The sequence below is a fragment of the Anoplopoma fimbria genome, chromosome 15, assembly GCF_027596085.1.
Source record: "Anoplopoma fimbria isolate UVic2021 breed Golden Eagle Sablefish chromosome 15, Afim_UVic_2022, whole genome shotgun sequence".
Taxonomy (NCBI): Eukaryota; Metazoa; Chordata; class Actinopteri; order Perciformes; family Anoplopomatidae; genus Anoplopoma; species Anoplopoma fimbria.
The window spans coordinates 17,105,921-17,122,432 of NC_072463.1; the positions used below are offsets into that span (position 1 = coordinate 17,105,921).

The following is a 16,512-nucleotide window of genomic DNA, read 5'->3' on the forward strand; positions in this document are numbered from 1 at the left end:
CCCAGGGGCTTTCTATGGTGTGGGTGCCATGCAGCGGACGCCTTTTGTTACAGGCTGGGTGGCAAGAGGAGGAGGAACTAATGTCGGGGGGGTCGGGTACGGAGGGGGAATAAAAAAAGAGTAATGCTATGAGTCATTCTGCATTAGCAGCAGGGGAGGGAGACAGTGAGAGGGGGGCGGCGGAGGGAGAGAATACTTTTGCATGTTGTATGAAGCTAGACGCCATATGCCATCCGAGCTGGGCTGCCTCCTGAGTCAGGGCTCTTGGTTTGACAGGCCTGTGCTCGCCCCCTCCTCACCCCCAGCGCTACCCCCTTCTCCCCTAACTAACACCCTCCTCCCTCCAGGCCTTTCCTAGGCTCCAGCAATGGGCTAGGCCAATTGCTTTGGTTGTGCATGGACTGCGCTCTGTGTATATGTGTGTGCGTGTTGGAGGGGGCAGGGAGGTGGGGGGGTACTCAGTGATCTGAACACATCGGACATTGTCGTGAGTCCCGGCAGGAACAGCTGGTCAGCTGGAGAGCAGAGTGGGAGGGGGGGTAGGGATAAGGAGTGGGAAGAGATGGGAGGCAGTGCGCTACACTGATAATGGGATTAGGTTAAAACATTCAGCAGGGGGAGAGGACCCCCTCCTCTCCGCGTAGCCCCCCGAAATACTGCGTAAACTCTCAACCGCTCTATCGAAGCCAATGCCAGCCTCCGCCCAAACCACCCTGGCCAACTCCAAGCAGGGACACTTCAACTCAGAAATGCCCAACCCCCAACTACCTACCCACTCCACAGCAGCCAACTGCCTCCAACTAAAAGGTTTGTATCCAGTCAATACGGATACACTACTAGTTAGTTAATATAAGTGGCATAACATGTCATTGTGATTTATTAAGCCTCCCTTCAAGAGTTTTACTGTATATTAAAAACTACTCCTGGCATTTTTATAAGACATTTTAGTTGGCCTGTCCTGTTTCCATAAACAGGAAGTTGGCTAGTTATACTCATATCAGCTCAGACCATTGCATGAAACCAGCATATAATGACTAGCCTGGCGTCTCACTGTGCCCAGTCAAGCATTGTGTTCCACAGTGATATAGACTGCTGAGTATTATCTATGAGACTGCCGACAGTTATGGCACAACAGCTGGCAAATTAGACCTATCAACGATGCTAAATAATTCATGTGAGACAACACTAACATGGCAGATCCTATTCACGACATCCTATCATGCATACAGGCGCACTTTCATCTCCGCTAGGTGAGGAATCTTACAGTATACAAAAGAACGCACCGCCGTTGGACAAAGACACAGCGAGAGTGGGACAATAACTTGCTCAGAAGGGGTGTGAGAATATGTCATTGCCAATGCAGTGACTGTAATAATTATGAAGGCGTCGGGGGGGGGTGCAACAGCACACAAAGGAGTGCATACAGGATATCATATCTATTATGTTTTCAGTATACATCCATTGAAATTATGTATATCTGGTTTTGGCATTCAGGGGAGCTGTGGGACTGTAGATATGCTCACACGAGCCTGTGAGGGAACATGACAGACTTCAGCACTGAAAGGATCAAGCATCCCTCTCTTCTTTCTGCTACTGCACACACACACACACACACACACACACACACACACACACACACACACACACACACACACACACACACACACACACACACACACACCACCTAAAAGCCTGGCTCGCATGACTGGCGATGGGCAGAAACAGATTATGGTTATTGATCGCTGCCTGGAGATGGATCTGTGTGTGTGTGTGCGGGTGTGTGTGTGTGTGTGTTTACGTGTGTGTCAGAGCAGAGGATTGGGACTAAGGGCAGTGTGCAAAAACTATTGATTCTGTCCAGCAGGGAGGCTATGTCTCTGAATCAAGGTCAGTTCTACACTGTCTCACCTATTAGAAACTTGCCGTTTCCCCAACACACACACGCAGACAATTTTTACCCTCAACAATACCCCCATCACAAAGAGCGATGGACGGCACATCAAACTCAAGTGCTTGTTGAAGAGAGAAATGAATCTCAGCTTCTGGGTGACGACGTTATTTGACAGTGACAGTATGAGGGATCTTCATGATACAGTAAATGGCAGCAGACAGCAGAGCCATTTAGTGACGGGCCGGGTTCAGGTGACACAAACAGACTCATCGTGTCTTCCCCAATTTATCAAACACTGTGTGCATGCAGTAAGTACCATAACATCTATTGTACTCCGTTGCTAATAAAAAAAGGATGGTGAAAACTTTAAAGGGAAAAGTCCCCTACCAATCAGGGGATGTCCAATCAGTGCTGATGGTGGCCTATGGCTATCCATAGGCAGAGACTAATAAGTCAAGCTTGACTGACACGTCATATGCAATAAAAAGCACTGACTATGCATCTGCAAACACACTGAGGAATCTATTGCTTCAATATACTACATTTACCATCAACACTGAATGGACATCCATCACATATAAAAAGGTGGTGAATTTCCGGTTTAAGTTGTTTTAGATCGAACGTTTTGCGGTCTCAATTATTCAAAAATGCTGCTCTGAAGGCTGGACTAGTTGCAGGCAATACACTTAGGACACACAAAGCCAGACCAGCTGCATTTTCCATCAGGCACGTAAATAATAGATGATACATTATGAGTCGTCTGTGAGGCTTGTGATACGATGCGAGGCCGTGGTTGTGTCTTGACAGAAGAAACTGACACAAATTCTAACTGACAATGAGAGCTGGACCCTGTACGATACAACAAGTACACAGATTTAACAAACCCTCACAGTTCAGAGATTGAGGAAAAGGAGAGAGGAGGAGACAGAGGATGTGATGAGAAAGGCAGCAAGGGGGGGGGGGGGGGGGGGGGGGGGGTATCTATCTGAAAAACACTCTTCAAACCTATCTGTCTATTTTCAAAAAATGTTGCTGGAGGTCATTTTTCAATATCAAATCCTATTAGCCTGAGAGATCCTGTGAGCCTTGCGGCAGACTGCTGGAGTCCTCTCGAGCCTTGTGACAGAGCGAGAGAGGGGGCCACAGTGCCATACTGGCCTTTTATCTGGACACACAGGGGTCATATAGCTTCTCTTTGAAGAAATATTCAACTAATTACCTTAGAGAGTGGCCTCACAGGCAGAGGGCAGACTGTGGATTGTTAAGGCATTGTGAAGGGGTAAAGTAAGGATGAGGATTTCCCATCTTGCACAAAAAAAAAAACACATCCCAGAAAAAATAAAAAAGGTTGGGTCATTGTTCCAACCTGTGAGAGATAAAGAGCCGCATAACCTGAGAAGATGGAAGAATGACAACTGGAGAGGGAAAAGTGCAAAAGGCTGATGTAATTCAACAGCAAATCCAATGGAAATATAAAAGAGCAACTCCCCATGCTAATCAAGACTTTTGCGTATGGTTTATGCCAGAGCTGGACATTGTGCCGGCTAGGACATTCTCTTAAAACCTAAAAACTTGCTTATCACATGGCATACACCACACGTAACATTTTGGCTATTCATTAGTTAATACATTGCTTCTGTCCTCACAAGCTCTCAAGCTAGGCAGAAAAAAAACCCAGACATGCAGATACTCATGCTGGCAGTGTGCTTTTCCTGGCACATTCATTCATCTCCACTCTTGGAGTGTGTGAGGCCTGGCAGCCTATCAGTGCCAGAGCTCTAGAGGCAGCGCTTATCTCCTCTCATAGATCATGCGTTTGTGCGGTCTGCTCCTCTGCTAAGGAATGCCAGGTAAGGCTTTTGTGGCCCAGCACAGTCCCGGTACTGTCCCAGCCCCCCCCCACCCTCTCGCTACCCCCTGAGGCTCACAGAGGCAGGCAGGCCTGTGGCTGGCCCCCCTCTGGCACTGAGAGTCACACTGGGCTAATTCACTTGGCGTCGGGTAACAGACATCTGTCACTCAGGATTCCCCCGGGGACACACAGACAAGGCCTGATGTAGGGGTGGGAGGGCCAGGGGATGTGATGCACTGTGAAACGCATACGAGTAGACACATACTTACACATACCCAACTGTAAACAACATACGCAAGGTGTGTTGTAGGATAATTAAAGACCAAAAGCCTTTTTTTGGTGAATGACATGGATTCAAAGACCTCATAATAATCCAAAAACAACAACAACAGCCTTTTCAAATATGTCAATGTTTCAAAAACAATAGAAGCTAGCCTTCCACCCAAATGAAACGTCCTCGGGGGAGGTTTCTATAGCAACCGCCAGAGGGGCAGCGTGGTTCTGGTGAGGCGGTGCCGTACATGCTGTCCGAGGAGGAGCTGGGCGTTGAGGGAGATCAGGTTTCCCCCCTCCAGGGGCCATCCCGACTCTGCCCCCCATCTCACCCCCCAACTCTGCGCTGCTGGCATTCACATGCTAATTCATCTCCATTGGTGATTACACTCCCTTTAAACCAACTGACAACTACAGCTGGAGTCAGGCTCTTAACGGCACACTGTTGGATGGATGGGTGGAGGGATGAGAGCGAGTATATGTGTGTGTGTGTGTGTGTGTGTGTGTGTGTGTGTGTGTGTGTGTGTGTGTGTGTGTATGTGTACGCCTGTGTCTGCATGCACTTGTATGTATTTGTTGAGGGTGCTCTTATTTTGGCTCTCCGTGTGCTCCATAAAACGGTAGTGATAGATGATGACACATTATCTGTGCTCCTGCCCAAAACGGCCTCACACAACCTCCCATGCTGCTCCAGGCTGTGAAACAGCCTCGGCCTAATAGCTGTATGTAAATCAGTAAGCCCATAAAGATCACTGTCAGCACTCAGCTGTGTGCGTTGGCTGACGTGACAGGCACGCCACATGTCTCAATGAATTTACCCAAATGGGCCACTGGTGGTGCTGAACATTTAAGCTCAGTGGTGTGATACATCTAATGCAATCATCATAAAAACATAGCTAAATGTATGCTCATAACCTTAATGGCTCTCAGCTGTATGTGCAATCAATGGTTGATTTTGAAAGAATTGTTGAATTCCTCTGATGAGCCGTGCCCCCATATGGGACGGTGAACATTAAACGAAGCAGAAGGCATGAGGAGTAAAGGATACAAGCTCTGGTAGAGAGTCAGCCGGGACTTGACAGCTCTGCTGGCATTGATACAGGTGGCCCGCACCAAGCTTGGCAGCAGCGTCCCAGTGATGATGGCGCCGTTAAACAGCGGCCCGAAGAAAGGAACCTGGGGAAGAAAGAAAAAAACGAATAAGAAATTGAGGCATCAAAACTTCCACATTGATCCTAAGCTTATTTGGTCAGTGTCCTATCATTGTATATGTAAGCGTCCAAAAATCAGAAAGGATTGATTAAAAATCTTGTTGTTCCCCTTTCTTTCCTATTTAACCGTTTCTCCATCTGTTTAGGGCAAGGGTTCAAGATGAAATTGGATTTTTACCTAACTTTGCATGACAACCACACATATCTAATGTGAATCAATGTTAGGCAAATGAAATTAAAATGACAATCAATACTAAACAAAGCCCTCATATTGAGCTACCGAACAAACACAAAGGGGCAATATGCATTTTAGCGGCAGCGTGTGATTGTGTGTGGGTACACGCGTCTGTTCATGCATATTGGAAGGGGGCCCTTAATCACTGAAGCTCAATGGTCGTTGACCTGGAAGTTGACGTGAATGTCAAAGTCTCCAAAAGGTCCTGCTGTCTTCAACTTGGTAGTTCAGCTAGTATAATAACCAGTGAAATTATGCACTAAATGGATATTAACTAGAAATGATACGGACCAATTAACTTAATCACATGCTAGAAAAGCGGGGTGACACTGTGTAAAATAACATCAGAATTGGAGAAAGCAGTTTAAGATTTCCAATTTTGGAATAATTCACTGGCTTGCATGGGGTGTGGTTATGGGGCTTAGGCAGTTGAGACAATCTGAGGCTGGAATATGTTTTATGCACTTATATTTGAACCATCTGCAACCATTGAAGTATTTAAACGTGATGCACACTTGTCATTGTGTGTTATTGGATAATTTGTCATAGTCACTCAGGGGAAAGGAAAGGTAAAGGTAACAGAGTAAATAACGGTAAGATAATGAACACCATTTGAAAGAGATACACCCCACTATATTAATACATTACAGTGAATTCTAGGGGCTGACATATGACTATCCAAACACAATGATTGGAATGTTCCATGCTTAATATCAAGTAATTTCTTTATAGGATATTTGGTCCAATAGGGCTGTTGTTATACTTTCTACTGTCCTAAAAAAACTAAGCTGAGATTCTATAGTGTTTTGCATAAAATTATGTATTTTGGTCATCTTTGAAAAATGACTAGTTTAAAAGACAACATTAAAGATGAGCATGCCTTCTGTGAGTAATACAAATTAAATGACATTAAATTGTTTTTCATCTGAATCACGTTCATATAGAAAATATTGTGAATACATCTGAACATCTGAAGGCAGACATTCTCAGACAAAGAAATTCCACTATTCTCTGGAAGGCCACACATCGAGTGCTGTACTTCAGAGCAGCCAAGATGAAAGCGAGTCAGGAAAGGATGGTAACCATCTCTGAGAGCACATACCCACAGTGTGGGTAATAATGCACAGCTGGAGTAGGGGAAACTGAGGGCCTTCAGTCAGAAACCCTAACAGGAGAAAGGATCTATGAAACTCATGGCAAAGTCTGAATAGGAAGCAAGGAGAGTGGACTGCTTTAACTGGTAAACAGAGACTGGGAATTAGTGCAGTGCTCAAAATAGCCCGAGTGTTTTTTTTGTGCTGGGAAACTAAGACACTTTGTCATGTTAAACATTAAAGTGGAACTTCACCCTCACGTCCATGCCTAAATGTTACACAGTAGTTATGGTAAAAGTAAAAACGATAGACGCTGTGAGAAGAGGCAAGGAGGGGGGTCTGAGTAGAGGTTTCATGATGCAGATTAGTCCAAAACCAATGTCAGAATTGGCTTTGGAAGATTAAGGTTTTTAAAAACAGTAGATGGTGTTTTGAGGCATTTTTTTTAACCGTGAAATGCTGATTTTAATACATTTGGTAAGAAATATCAATATTAAAAAGCAGCGTTGATATGTCATAAAATACAGTTTAAAGCTTTAAAACATGCTTAAGTTTGAAGTAAATCTTTAAGTTCATTGTTTATTAATTATAGGAAGTAATTTAAGTCATAGAGAGGTGTGGGACCTTATGAAATACATAATATTTATTAATTTGGTGTATTTAAAATTCAAGGTATTTTTTACATATTCTTTATTTTATCAAAATAAACCCATCTATTCTAATCTAAAAAATGTTAGTATAAAAGAAAAAAAGCTAATTAAAAAAATGTTTGACATATAAATAAACGTATCTTCCCACTTCCAATGAGTTGATCGATCTTGTATGTGTATAGTTGATTGTAGTCTTAATAAAACCCCCACTAACGGCAGTTGTTTACCTGTGGTTTCTTCATGATCTGGATGAAATACATGTGGTTCTTCATTGGGTAGATGATAATCAGCACGTCTCCAAAATCAGTTGGGATGATGCCACGTCGGTAGTCCCTGCTGTGCTCCGACCACACTATGTGCACCTCGTCATTTCCCAGGTGACGCAGCTGTCAACAAACAAAATCAGTCTAATCAAGTTCCTGGCGAGTGCAGGTAATTTTCATCCCAACGGTGCTGATGTCACTGGGTTCATCCAGCCAGTACCTTCAGCTCTCACCTCTTAGAGTGAACTTAGGTAAGAGGTGTAAGAGGTATGTGAAAGGGGATAATAAAACATAATTTGCTGTATGTATAAATATAAAACATTGGTGCAGCAGGTGGGAGAGCAGGGTGACTGATTACCGCAAGCCTTAATCACAAACTTTGTGCGAAAACAATGGTTTAAATAAGCGACTGGGCTCTAGTTTTGACTCTTTTCATAGCTTTTTCATTACAAATTCAAATTGCAGACACAAAATGAGCAAAATTGAGCATTTCAAAACCAAATAATTCAAATCCAATTGACTTTCCCAATCATAGATTAAATTGCTTCCCATTTCCACACTATTCACAAACCCAAATGAAACTGGGCAGGACAAGAACGTATACTTAAATGACAGGAAATTGATGGATGCTAGCTTGAAATAGGTAAACAGCTCCCCCTTTCCCAAAGTGAAATAGTGGGAACCAGTTACATTATATTTTCGCAGTATTATTATATTCCTTTATTGATCCCCATGGGGGAAATTCGAGTGTTGTATTCTGTAGATCACTTTTTCCTCATTTCCACTGCATGGTGGGGCTCGACTCGACTCAGTTTCGGTACCAGGTCCTTTTCTTTATTTCGTTTTCCACTGTGGATAGTAGCTGATAGCCCAGTGATGTTTTCTGGGGTATCATGGACACTGAAAAGTGAGCCTCTACTCAGAAGAAAACATCTGCCAATGTACTGTGGGCCTAATGAGCCATTAAGAAACATGCCCTCGCCACCAAAAATGCAATTAGCACATTCTATTATAAGCCCTTAATTATGGTAATACGGTAATCTTAAACAAATCCACGGCATGCTGATTACTGGAGCTCGCCAGTTCTGTCCAAGGATCAGCAGGTACCAAACAGGTCAGTCACTGGGACAATTTCAGAGAAAATGTTGAATATGCATTTGCGGTAGACAATAAACACTGGGATGTTAATTTAGGTTAAGATATTAGCATTTGGATGAGCTTAATAACAAGTTTAATGAGGATGCTTGTGCTCTAGTCAATCATCTTCTGCACCAATCTATTTACTCTTTTGGTAATCACATCCAAATGTTTGAGACTTCTTTTATAAAAAGGGATTCAAGTCAAAGGCACTTGTCCAATTAGCCTTCTTTGACCTCCCACCCAGCCAATGGGCTTCACACATATGGAGAGAGCAGAGGACCGCAGAACACAAGAGGCTCCTTATAAAAACAACCTGCAGCAGCCCAGTTAAGCTCTGGTGCCTGGGGGTGAATGTGATAGCTAAGGCACCCGCCTATTTCCCTCTCTTTCACAGACACACACACACAGACACGCACGCAGTCTACATGGCCTGACCCCAACCCTGCAGGTCGTTTCTATAACCGCATTACTGAAGCCAGCTGCTACTGCTGCAGCCTGCACTGCCCTAAAACCCACAATTGGATTGAGGAATTCACGTTTTTTCCTCTTTTCTTTCACTTTTCTTCTTTTTTTTTTTACCCTCCATCGTCTTCAAACAGGCAATCTGCCCAGCGAGAGCTCCCCCCTCAGTCACTCCCACCACAGTATGCCTCTACGGCTACAGGCAGTAAAGCGGGTGACTGCTGGACTAAAAGTGTTATTTTTAAATTGACAGGGAAACATCCTACTTGGACACAGACGAAGTCCGTTTCTCAATCAATTTCTTCATCCCACTTTCTCTTCTCACTGCCCTGCCATCATTTTCTGATGCATCCATGCATGCAGCCAGCCTGCCAATTTCTGTGCAGCCTGTGAGAGATCGGTGCAAGGTGAGCTTGAGCAATTACAGAAGTTCCCTGTGAAATGGATGGAAGAGGAGTGGCAGCACACTCCACTCTAGGCATGGCCACCCCTCCAGCGCCTCACTCTGGCCAACAATTGTCAAAATCTTTACTTAGGCTAACAAATTTTTTGCGGCCACTAAGCACATGTTCAGGATGAGTTTGGAATGAGTATGGGGTTATTTGTGAGACTGAGAGGAGGTAGGTCTGTGGAGGACTGGAGGGGGGTTGGATATGAGGAGTCTGATGAATTTCCCTTCTCAGCAGGGTACTGTATGAGAAGATTGGCAGCACGGGCAGAGGCCTTGCGGCTCATTTCTTCGTGCTAACTGCTACTGGTACACTGCAGCTCAGAATCCCACTGCAGAACCCAATCGATCGCTCCTGTGGCGGCAGCAGGAATTGGATAAAAGGATCCTGCCGGCATCCGGCCGGCGCCTGCCCTAGCAGGGAGAGCTAATGGCTGAATCCAGGCCCTGGTCACAGCACACAGGGAGGGGGGCATGGGCTAGCAGAATCATAGTCATTACCGCAGCGGCACATGCCCTCTCTTCACTCACGCGCCTGCGACTCACTACCCCTCAGGTCTGAATGGCCGGGGTCACTAATCAATGCCCGCACTCCGGAGTCACACCTCCTGACTACAGCTTAACACAGAGCTGAAGGCTACAACAATATACTGCTATGGGCAGTCAGGACTGTGTAGCCATTTCACCGGATCAAACAGGCAAAGCAGTATTTGTTTGCAATTAACACAAAACATATTATGATAATCCAAATGTCATCGACAGGCGGGAAGGTTATCATAACAGCTGTTAAAAACAGATCCAAAACACAAACCTTTTTGGTGAGGGAGTCATCAGAATCAGATGGCATGCGAGTGGAGACGTGGAAGATGGTTTCCACAGTGGAGGTAGCATAGTAAGGAGCTGTTAGACCCGTGCTGCCATTCCTCTGGAGGCCGCCCATAAAGCCACAGTGTGTGGCCAGGTCCACCTGAGGGATACATGTACAATTTAATGCCTGTGAGTGTGTTCAAAATAAGGCTGTATTTGTGGATGCAGAGGATGTGTTGATTTGAGGGTGTGGTTGCTGGCACCTCCCATCCCAGTCCAGACACAAAGTCCTCATAGGCCTGGCTGCCTGCGCTGTTAGACAAGATGGAGCACTTGTCCTCTTGGCCCTCTCCAATGTAGAACACAGCAATCTTGTGTGTCTCTCGGCTACAGAACACAAAAACACATCAGCCAATTTTATAAGCACAACAGAACTTGAAAAAGCTTCTCACTACCCTTGCCACTTGCTTTGAAATGCAATTCCAATGACTCAAAAGACTACACCTTGGTAAATTGTGTGTATACATGTAATTGAATTGTTAAAAATCAGGACAAAAACAAGTTTGTCTGCACATTCTATCACTACCCCTTCAGCTCTAACATGATTTTAAAAAGGGCGGTAGCAAAGGCCACCATCTACTTTCCCTGTTGCCATGGCAGTACATCACGCTGGGGTAGATTTAGGGCACTTTGAATGCTTCCGCACAGGTTGCTTTTTGCGCAACCAAGTCTGGCCATCTGGGAGAATGAAGTCTAGTCCTGAGGGAAATCTTTAATAAGCTCCTGTCATTAGCAATGTGTCGTGTACTTATTGATTGGACTAAGAGAGACACAGTAAGAGAAGGACAGCAAGAGTGATAGTGGGAGACTTCCAGGGCTGTGATCAACAGGAGATGGTACACATTAGACAGATAATTGGGGAGGAAGGGAGGGAGGGGGCAATATAATCTGCTTGGACCAACTGTTTGATTTATAACCTGTGTTAATTTAATGTAGAAATAGGTTAACCATAGGACTGCAGTGACAATTTGATGATTAGCAGATATATGGAGGTATAGAGAGATAAACAGATTAAGGTATTACCACTGCCTGGAATCCAAGTTCTTCAGTTCCCTTAAGAGTTTGGAGTTTTTCTTCAACAAATGGAAACTTTTCCTGTTTGACAAAAAACAGTATCGATTAAACCTGATATTTTCAATTCTGTATCTAAGACAATTCAGAAAACAATGAACAGCAAATTGTGATATAATAAAGTGGCTTGATCTACAAGCAAATTGCCCTTAAAAGAAAAAAAGGTTTTCAACCAAAGTTTAGTTTTTCAGACATGATTAACAAAGGCAAAAAAGTCACAGGTGCAAACAGCAATCTCCTACTAGCTGTGTGCACGTTGCACCATCACCATTGAGAGGTGTAAGCTTTTCATTTACGGGGAAGCATGGCAAAGATGTGGCTCTGCAAGGTAGACCTTAGTGAAAACAGCTGGGCACTTTTATCCCGTGGAGAGGAGATTAAGACACTCTACTCCACAGTGCTTTTAGCTTTGCTCTTTCTCTCTTTGAGTAACGAGCAAACAGCTGAGTTACCTTGAGGATGGAAAATACAATGTTGTGCGTTATTGTTTCTGTCATGCCGCTTACATTTAAGATGTGCTTTGCAGACTGAATGATAAAGAAATACATTGAGAGAAAAAATAAGCAACATGCCCCTGTATGACTTCTTACAACCCCCCCGTGTCTCTTTCTTGTTCTAGTACAATGCAAACCAGAGTAGTTATTGTGGCCAACTTCATTTGGTAGTGTACCTGCGGTCCCAAGAGTTCATGCCGAGGTCATTGAGCAGCAGCCGGCAGAAGTAGAAAGGAGCTTTTGGTTCCTGGTGGGAGGGTTCCCTCTGGCAGGCAGCCCGAAAGCTGACATCAGCATCCCACCTCCTCACTTGCTCTTCCTCCTGATGAGTCTGACGCAGAATGGCCTCCAGGATGGCGCTCTCCTGCTCTATGTTCATGCCATGGGGTGAGGGGGCCGGCTGGTTGAGCCTGAGCTGTGGCTGGGGCAGGCATTCTGGGCTGCTGTGGCCCAAGTTCTCCAAAAGCATATCCAAAATATCTGCCTCCTCCTCCTCACAGCAGTCAGAAAGGGAGTCCGAGACGGAGCAGTGATTTTTGTACTGCCCCTTTGTTGGAGAGTTGGGTTGGTTTCCGCTGTGAGAGTCAGTAGTGGTAGTGGAGAGAGGGCGATCAACTGCATTAAAAACGCCCGCATCAACAGAGTCTTCCTGGGTGGTGCAGTAGAGGATTGCGCCATCCCACGAGTATTTGCCCGAGATGTCCCGGACGATGACGCGGACTTGGGAGGACGGTTGGGGCGGCTGTCCGACCGTGGGGGTCTCGGCGGGGATCTGCAGGTAGGACACCAGCGTGCTGTCATTGAAGACAAAAAGCTGCAGGTTGGGGCTTTTGAAGACCTCGGACGACAGCTCGGACGACTCCACATACGGGTTGTCGTGGTTCTCGCTCACGAGGCTATGGAGAAGCGCGGGGCCGCCGCTGAGTGGATGGTGGCCCAGGTGGTTCACTAGGTGTGTCATGACCATCCTTGCCGTCAGGGGAATCAACTCCATGTTCCGACGCCGCTTTTCTGGTGAAAGAATGAAGGCAGGGAGATAAAAAATACTGAGACCATGTAAAATACACGTGAGAAAGAGTAAAACCTAGTAAATGGTTAAAGTTACTGATGGTTTTAGAATAAAGCTGCACATGGGGCTTTCTTTTGTAATACGTCGTACGCACCCTTTGCCAACCATATCTCAAAGCCCCACATTTGTGTGTAGACATGCTATCATCTGTTAGCTCTTCTTTATACAAAGCCAAATCTCATTCATGATTACTAATAGGGGTACTTTATTCATATCTCACAATAGCTTGGCCAGCACACCTCTGAGTAGGTAGCATCTAATCATGGGACAACTTTCAAAAGCCCATTGAGTCTTCTTACAATGCATAAGCGTTGAGACTGGCTGAGTGCTAATGAGAACCACCATCTTTACATGCTGCTTAATACGACTCTACTTAGTGAATTGCGTTTATGTAAATGCACAGGTTTTTACTACCGAGTGAAAGGCATGCCGTGCTCTATTCTGCAGTGATGTGGGAAAAACAAGAAGATGCACTCCTGCATTGTGACAGTGCTATCAATACCATCATCCCCCATCAAAGTGGAGAAAGCTCTTTAGAAAGCAGGCCAAGCTGCATTAGAGATGTACTGGCCCTTTGATGTGACTTGATCAATATGAGGTGGGGACATGAATATAACTAGGCCGGCACTCTTTGGTTTGCCCTTTTGATATTGTTTTGTTATTTCTACTAAGAATCTCTGCAGCTGTGCACCAGAAAGCAGAGGTGTGGTGAAATTTTCCGGGTGAAAGCTACAGCTCAAATTTTCTTACATTGTTTCAGTAGACTGCACGTTGTATTTGGGCTCTCTAAGGACTTTTCAGAAGTTGAGGGCATGAGAGGGAGAGAGAGAGAGAGGAATACATTGCCTAATGGAATCACAAGGTCACAAAAAAGAAGGGGAAAAAAATCACATATTTATCTAAAGGGCTGAGTACTAATGCGAACATCTGATGGTTGATTTCCTTTTTATACTTTTAATAAGATATTGACATTTAATGGAGAGGCTCCAAATGGATGGGCTACTCAGAGTTTTTGCTTTTCCCTGTAATCCTTTTTTGGATTTATTTTAGGGAGGGAGGGGGGGGGGGGGGGTATGTGTCTCTCTGGTCTGTCAGAAGCACGGCAGGAGCTGAAATAAAGTAGTGTGTCAAAAATGTGATCACAGATTGTCATCTTAGGAAAAGCTATAATGTCACAGCTGACATCATCCAGTAACAGACAGGTTTTACTCTCTCATACATCCATACATACGGACACATACTATGTCTCCAAAAAAAAAAAAAAAAAAAAAATCGGCATCGCCATTTTATCTGCCAGTCCAGTACAATTTTACAGGTTGTAAAACAAAAACTAAAATAAACCCCCGGAAGGCTCCATTTTCTCACCCTCGGCTACGGTGAGCAGGTTGCCGAAGTCGCTGCTGTTGGTCTGGGAGGGTGGCGGATCGAAGCTCTTTACCTGACCCAACATGAGGTCATAGTCGCTGGACAAGTCTGACAGGCTGAGGAGGTAGTGGCTCTGTTGGGTGTGCAGGTTGGAGCCGGACACACAGCAGTGCAGCACCTGAGGAATAACAGAGAAAGGGTAGGACTCAGCGAGTGTCTGGGTAGTTTTTTTTTTTTACAGAATGACAGTGAAGTGGCCCTTTATGATGACTGGACTTGAACTTTGATGTGTAAAAGACACAGCCCTGTTAGATACAGTGGTGTCTGGTCAGACGGCACAGTGACAGTCCTGCGGGCCTGCTACAGATCGACATGAACCAGGAGCATATGAAAGCGGAATATATGGTCCATTTACATCATAAGGGCGATGGAGGAAGGGAGGGAGAGAAGGAGAGAAAAGAGGGTCTTTACTGCCACTAATCCATTTCTCCTGTGATGTGCGAGTGTATCGATCTACATAACAGATGGCAGAGCATCCGTTGGCAGGGCTAGATAAGGCGCGCTGGGGTAGTTGATTACAGCACTGGACAGGTTTACACTGTTTGATTTAATTAAGACTTTATCCCTGTGCTCAGCTCCCACCACAAACATGCACGCTCAGCCACACACACACACACACGCACACAAACACACCTGTATACTGTATAATCTGAGTGGAGGGAAGGTGCTGCATACGAGTGGCTAAAGCATATGCCTAATGTATGTAAATGAGGGGGGCCTCTCATTCAGAGTGGAGCAACTTGGGTAAAGCCATGCAAAGACTAATCCCATTCAGTACACACATGCACTCAAACTTGGCCGAGAGACGCTCCGAGAGGCAGGCTGGCCCTGACATCTGAAACAGTATTGTGTGGGGCAATGTAGACAGTATGTGGATGATTCTACCCAGCAGACCACTGGGCGCATGGGGGAGGGATTGAAGGCTTGAAGCTGAAAAGACCTGAACCAAACAGCTGCTACACCAAAGCCCCAAAGAGCTTCCTCCGTGGAGAGGTGGAGAGACAGAAAGGGAGGGGGGGGGGGAGAGACGACGACCCACAGCTGTGCTTGACAACTAAGTGACTGCACTTCGCATAGCAACAGTTCCTGGAAGGTAACTCACAGAGCATACTGTAGTTAGAGGGCCGCATAGTCTGTGTACGCCTATGTACACACATAAATCAAATAATAAAAACGCAAACAAAGACAAAGGTGTGCACATGCTCAAATGCATCTATCCTCTCCCTCTCTCTCTCTCTCTCCCACACACACACACACACACCCACACACAGACACACACAGAGGAGGTGGTGCAGCTGGCTGCCGAGGCAAGCTGAAAGAGCAGATGGAGAAGCTTGAGCAGAACTCCAGTGAACCAATGAGGTCTAATGCAATGTTGCCTTTTATATCGACATGCACGCTGTTAGGCACCAAGAACAACTTTTTTCACTTGTCTCATCATCTCAGAACAAATAGCATGATAACCTTTTTGCTAGCTGAGAATTGGGCTGGTGTTTGATGGCTTGGTATTTTATTCTTTAAATATAAACAGTAATTAAAGGAAGGTGAAGCATCAAACATAAATGGACCCTCCCTGCTACCTTGTCAGGAACACTGGCCAACTGATGGAATAAAAGGGAGATATCTTTTCTATTAGGGAAGCTATTCTCAACTTGCAACAGAGAATAATTAGCAGCCAAGGCATCTGTGGAAATGTATAGATTTCAGTCTTGATATAGCATTAATATTGTCACACCTTGCGATGCCTTGCTTAATATATTATTTCCAATGAAACCCAGAGGGGCCAGGCCTTTTGTGTGCTGATAGACAACCAATCATGCCTAATTGTCTTTGCTTTCATAGCAGCTGCAGTTGCTCTCATATTAAGACATATTCCATTCAAATTTCCAGGACAAGCGTTTATAGCCTGAGCTTATCAACTGGACAAAGGGTCCTGTTTGAATAATTGGACCATTTCTTATCAGGGGTGACATCCTTACAAAGATCTGCCGTTGACCGCATCTGCCCAGACAGGAGGGAATGAATAATACCTCATTCATTTGTGCCTGAAGCTGGGCCCTCATCCTC

General features: G+C 45.1%; 1 protein-coding gene across 3 annotated transcripts in view; it reads right to left on the reverse strand.

Annotated features, from left to right (window-relative positions):
* The window catches only part of ralgapa2 (Ral GTPase activating protein catalytic subunit alpha 2), a 92,812-nt gene that overhangs the window by 26,866 nt on the left and 49,434 nt on the right, over positions 1–16,512 (reverse strand). For all 3 annotated transcript variants that reach the window (XM_054614587.1, XM_054614585.1, XM_054614586.1), the window contains 7 exons: positions 14,386–14,563; positions 12,128–12,962; positions 11,410–11,481; positions 10,590–10,713; positions 10,331–10,486; positions 7,434–7,592; positions 5,065–5,192 (listed from right to left, as the gene is read on the reverse strand). In XM_054614587.1, coding sequence (XP_054470562.1) covers positions 5,065–5,192; positions 7,434–7,592; positions 10,331–10,486; positions 10,590–10,713; positions 11,410–11,481; positions 12,128–12,962; positions 14,386–14,563 — 1,652 coding nt within the window. The remainder of the gene's footprint in view (positions 1–5,064; positions 5,193–7,433; positions 7,593–10,330; positions 10,487–10,589; positions 10,714–11,409; positions 11,482–12,127; positions 12,963–14,385; positions 14,564–16,512) is intronic.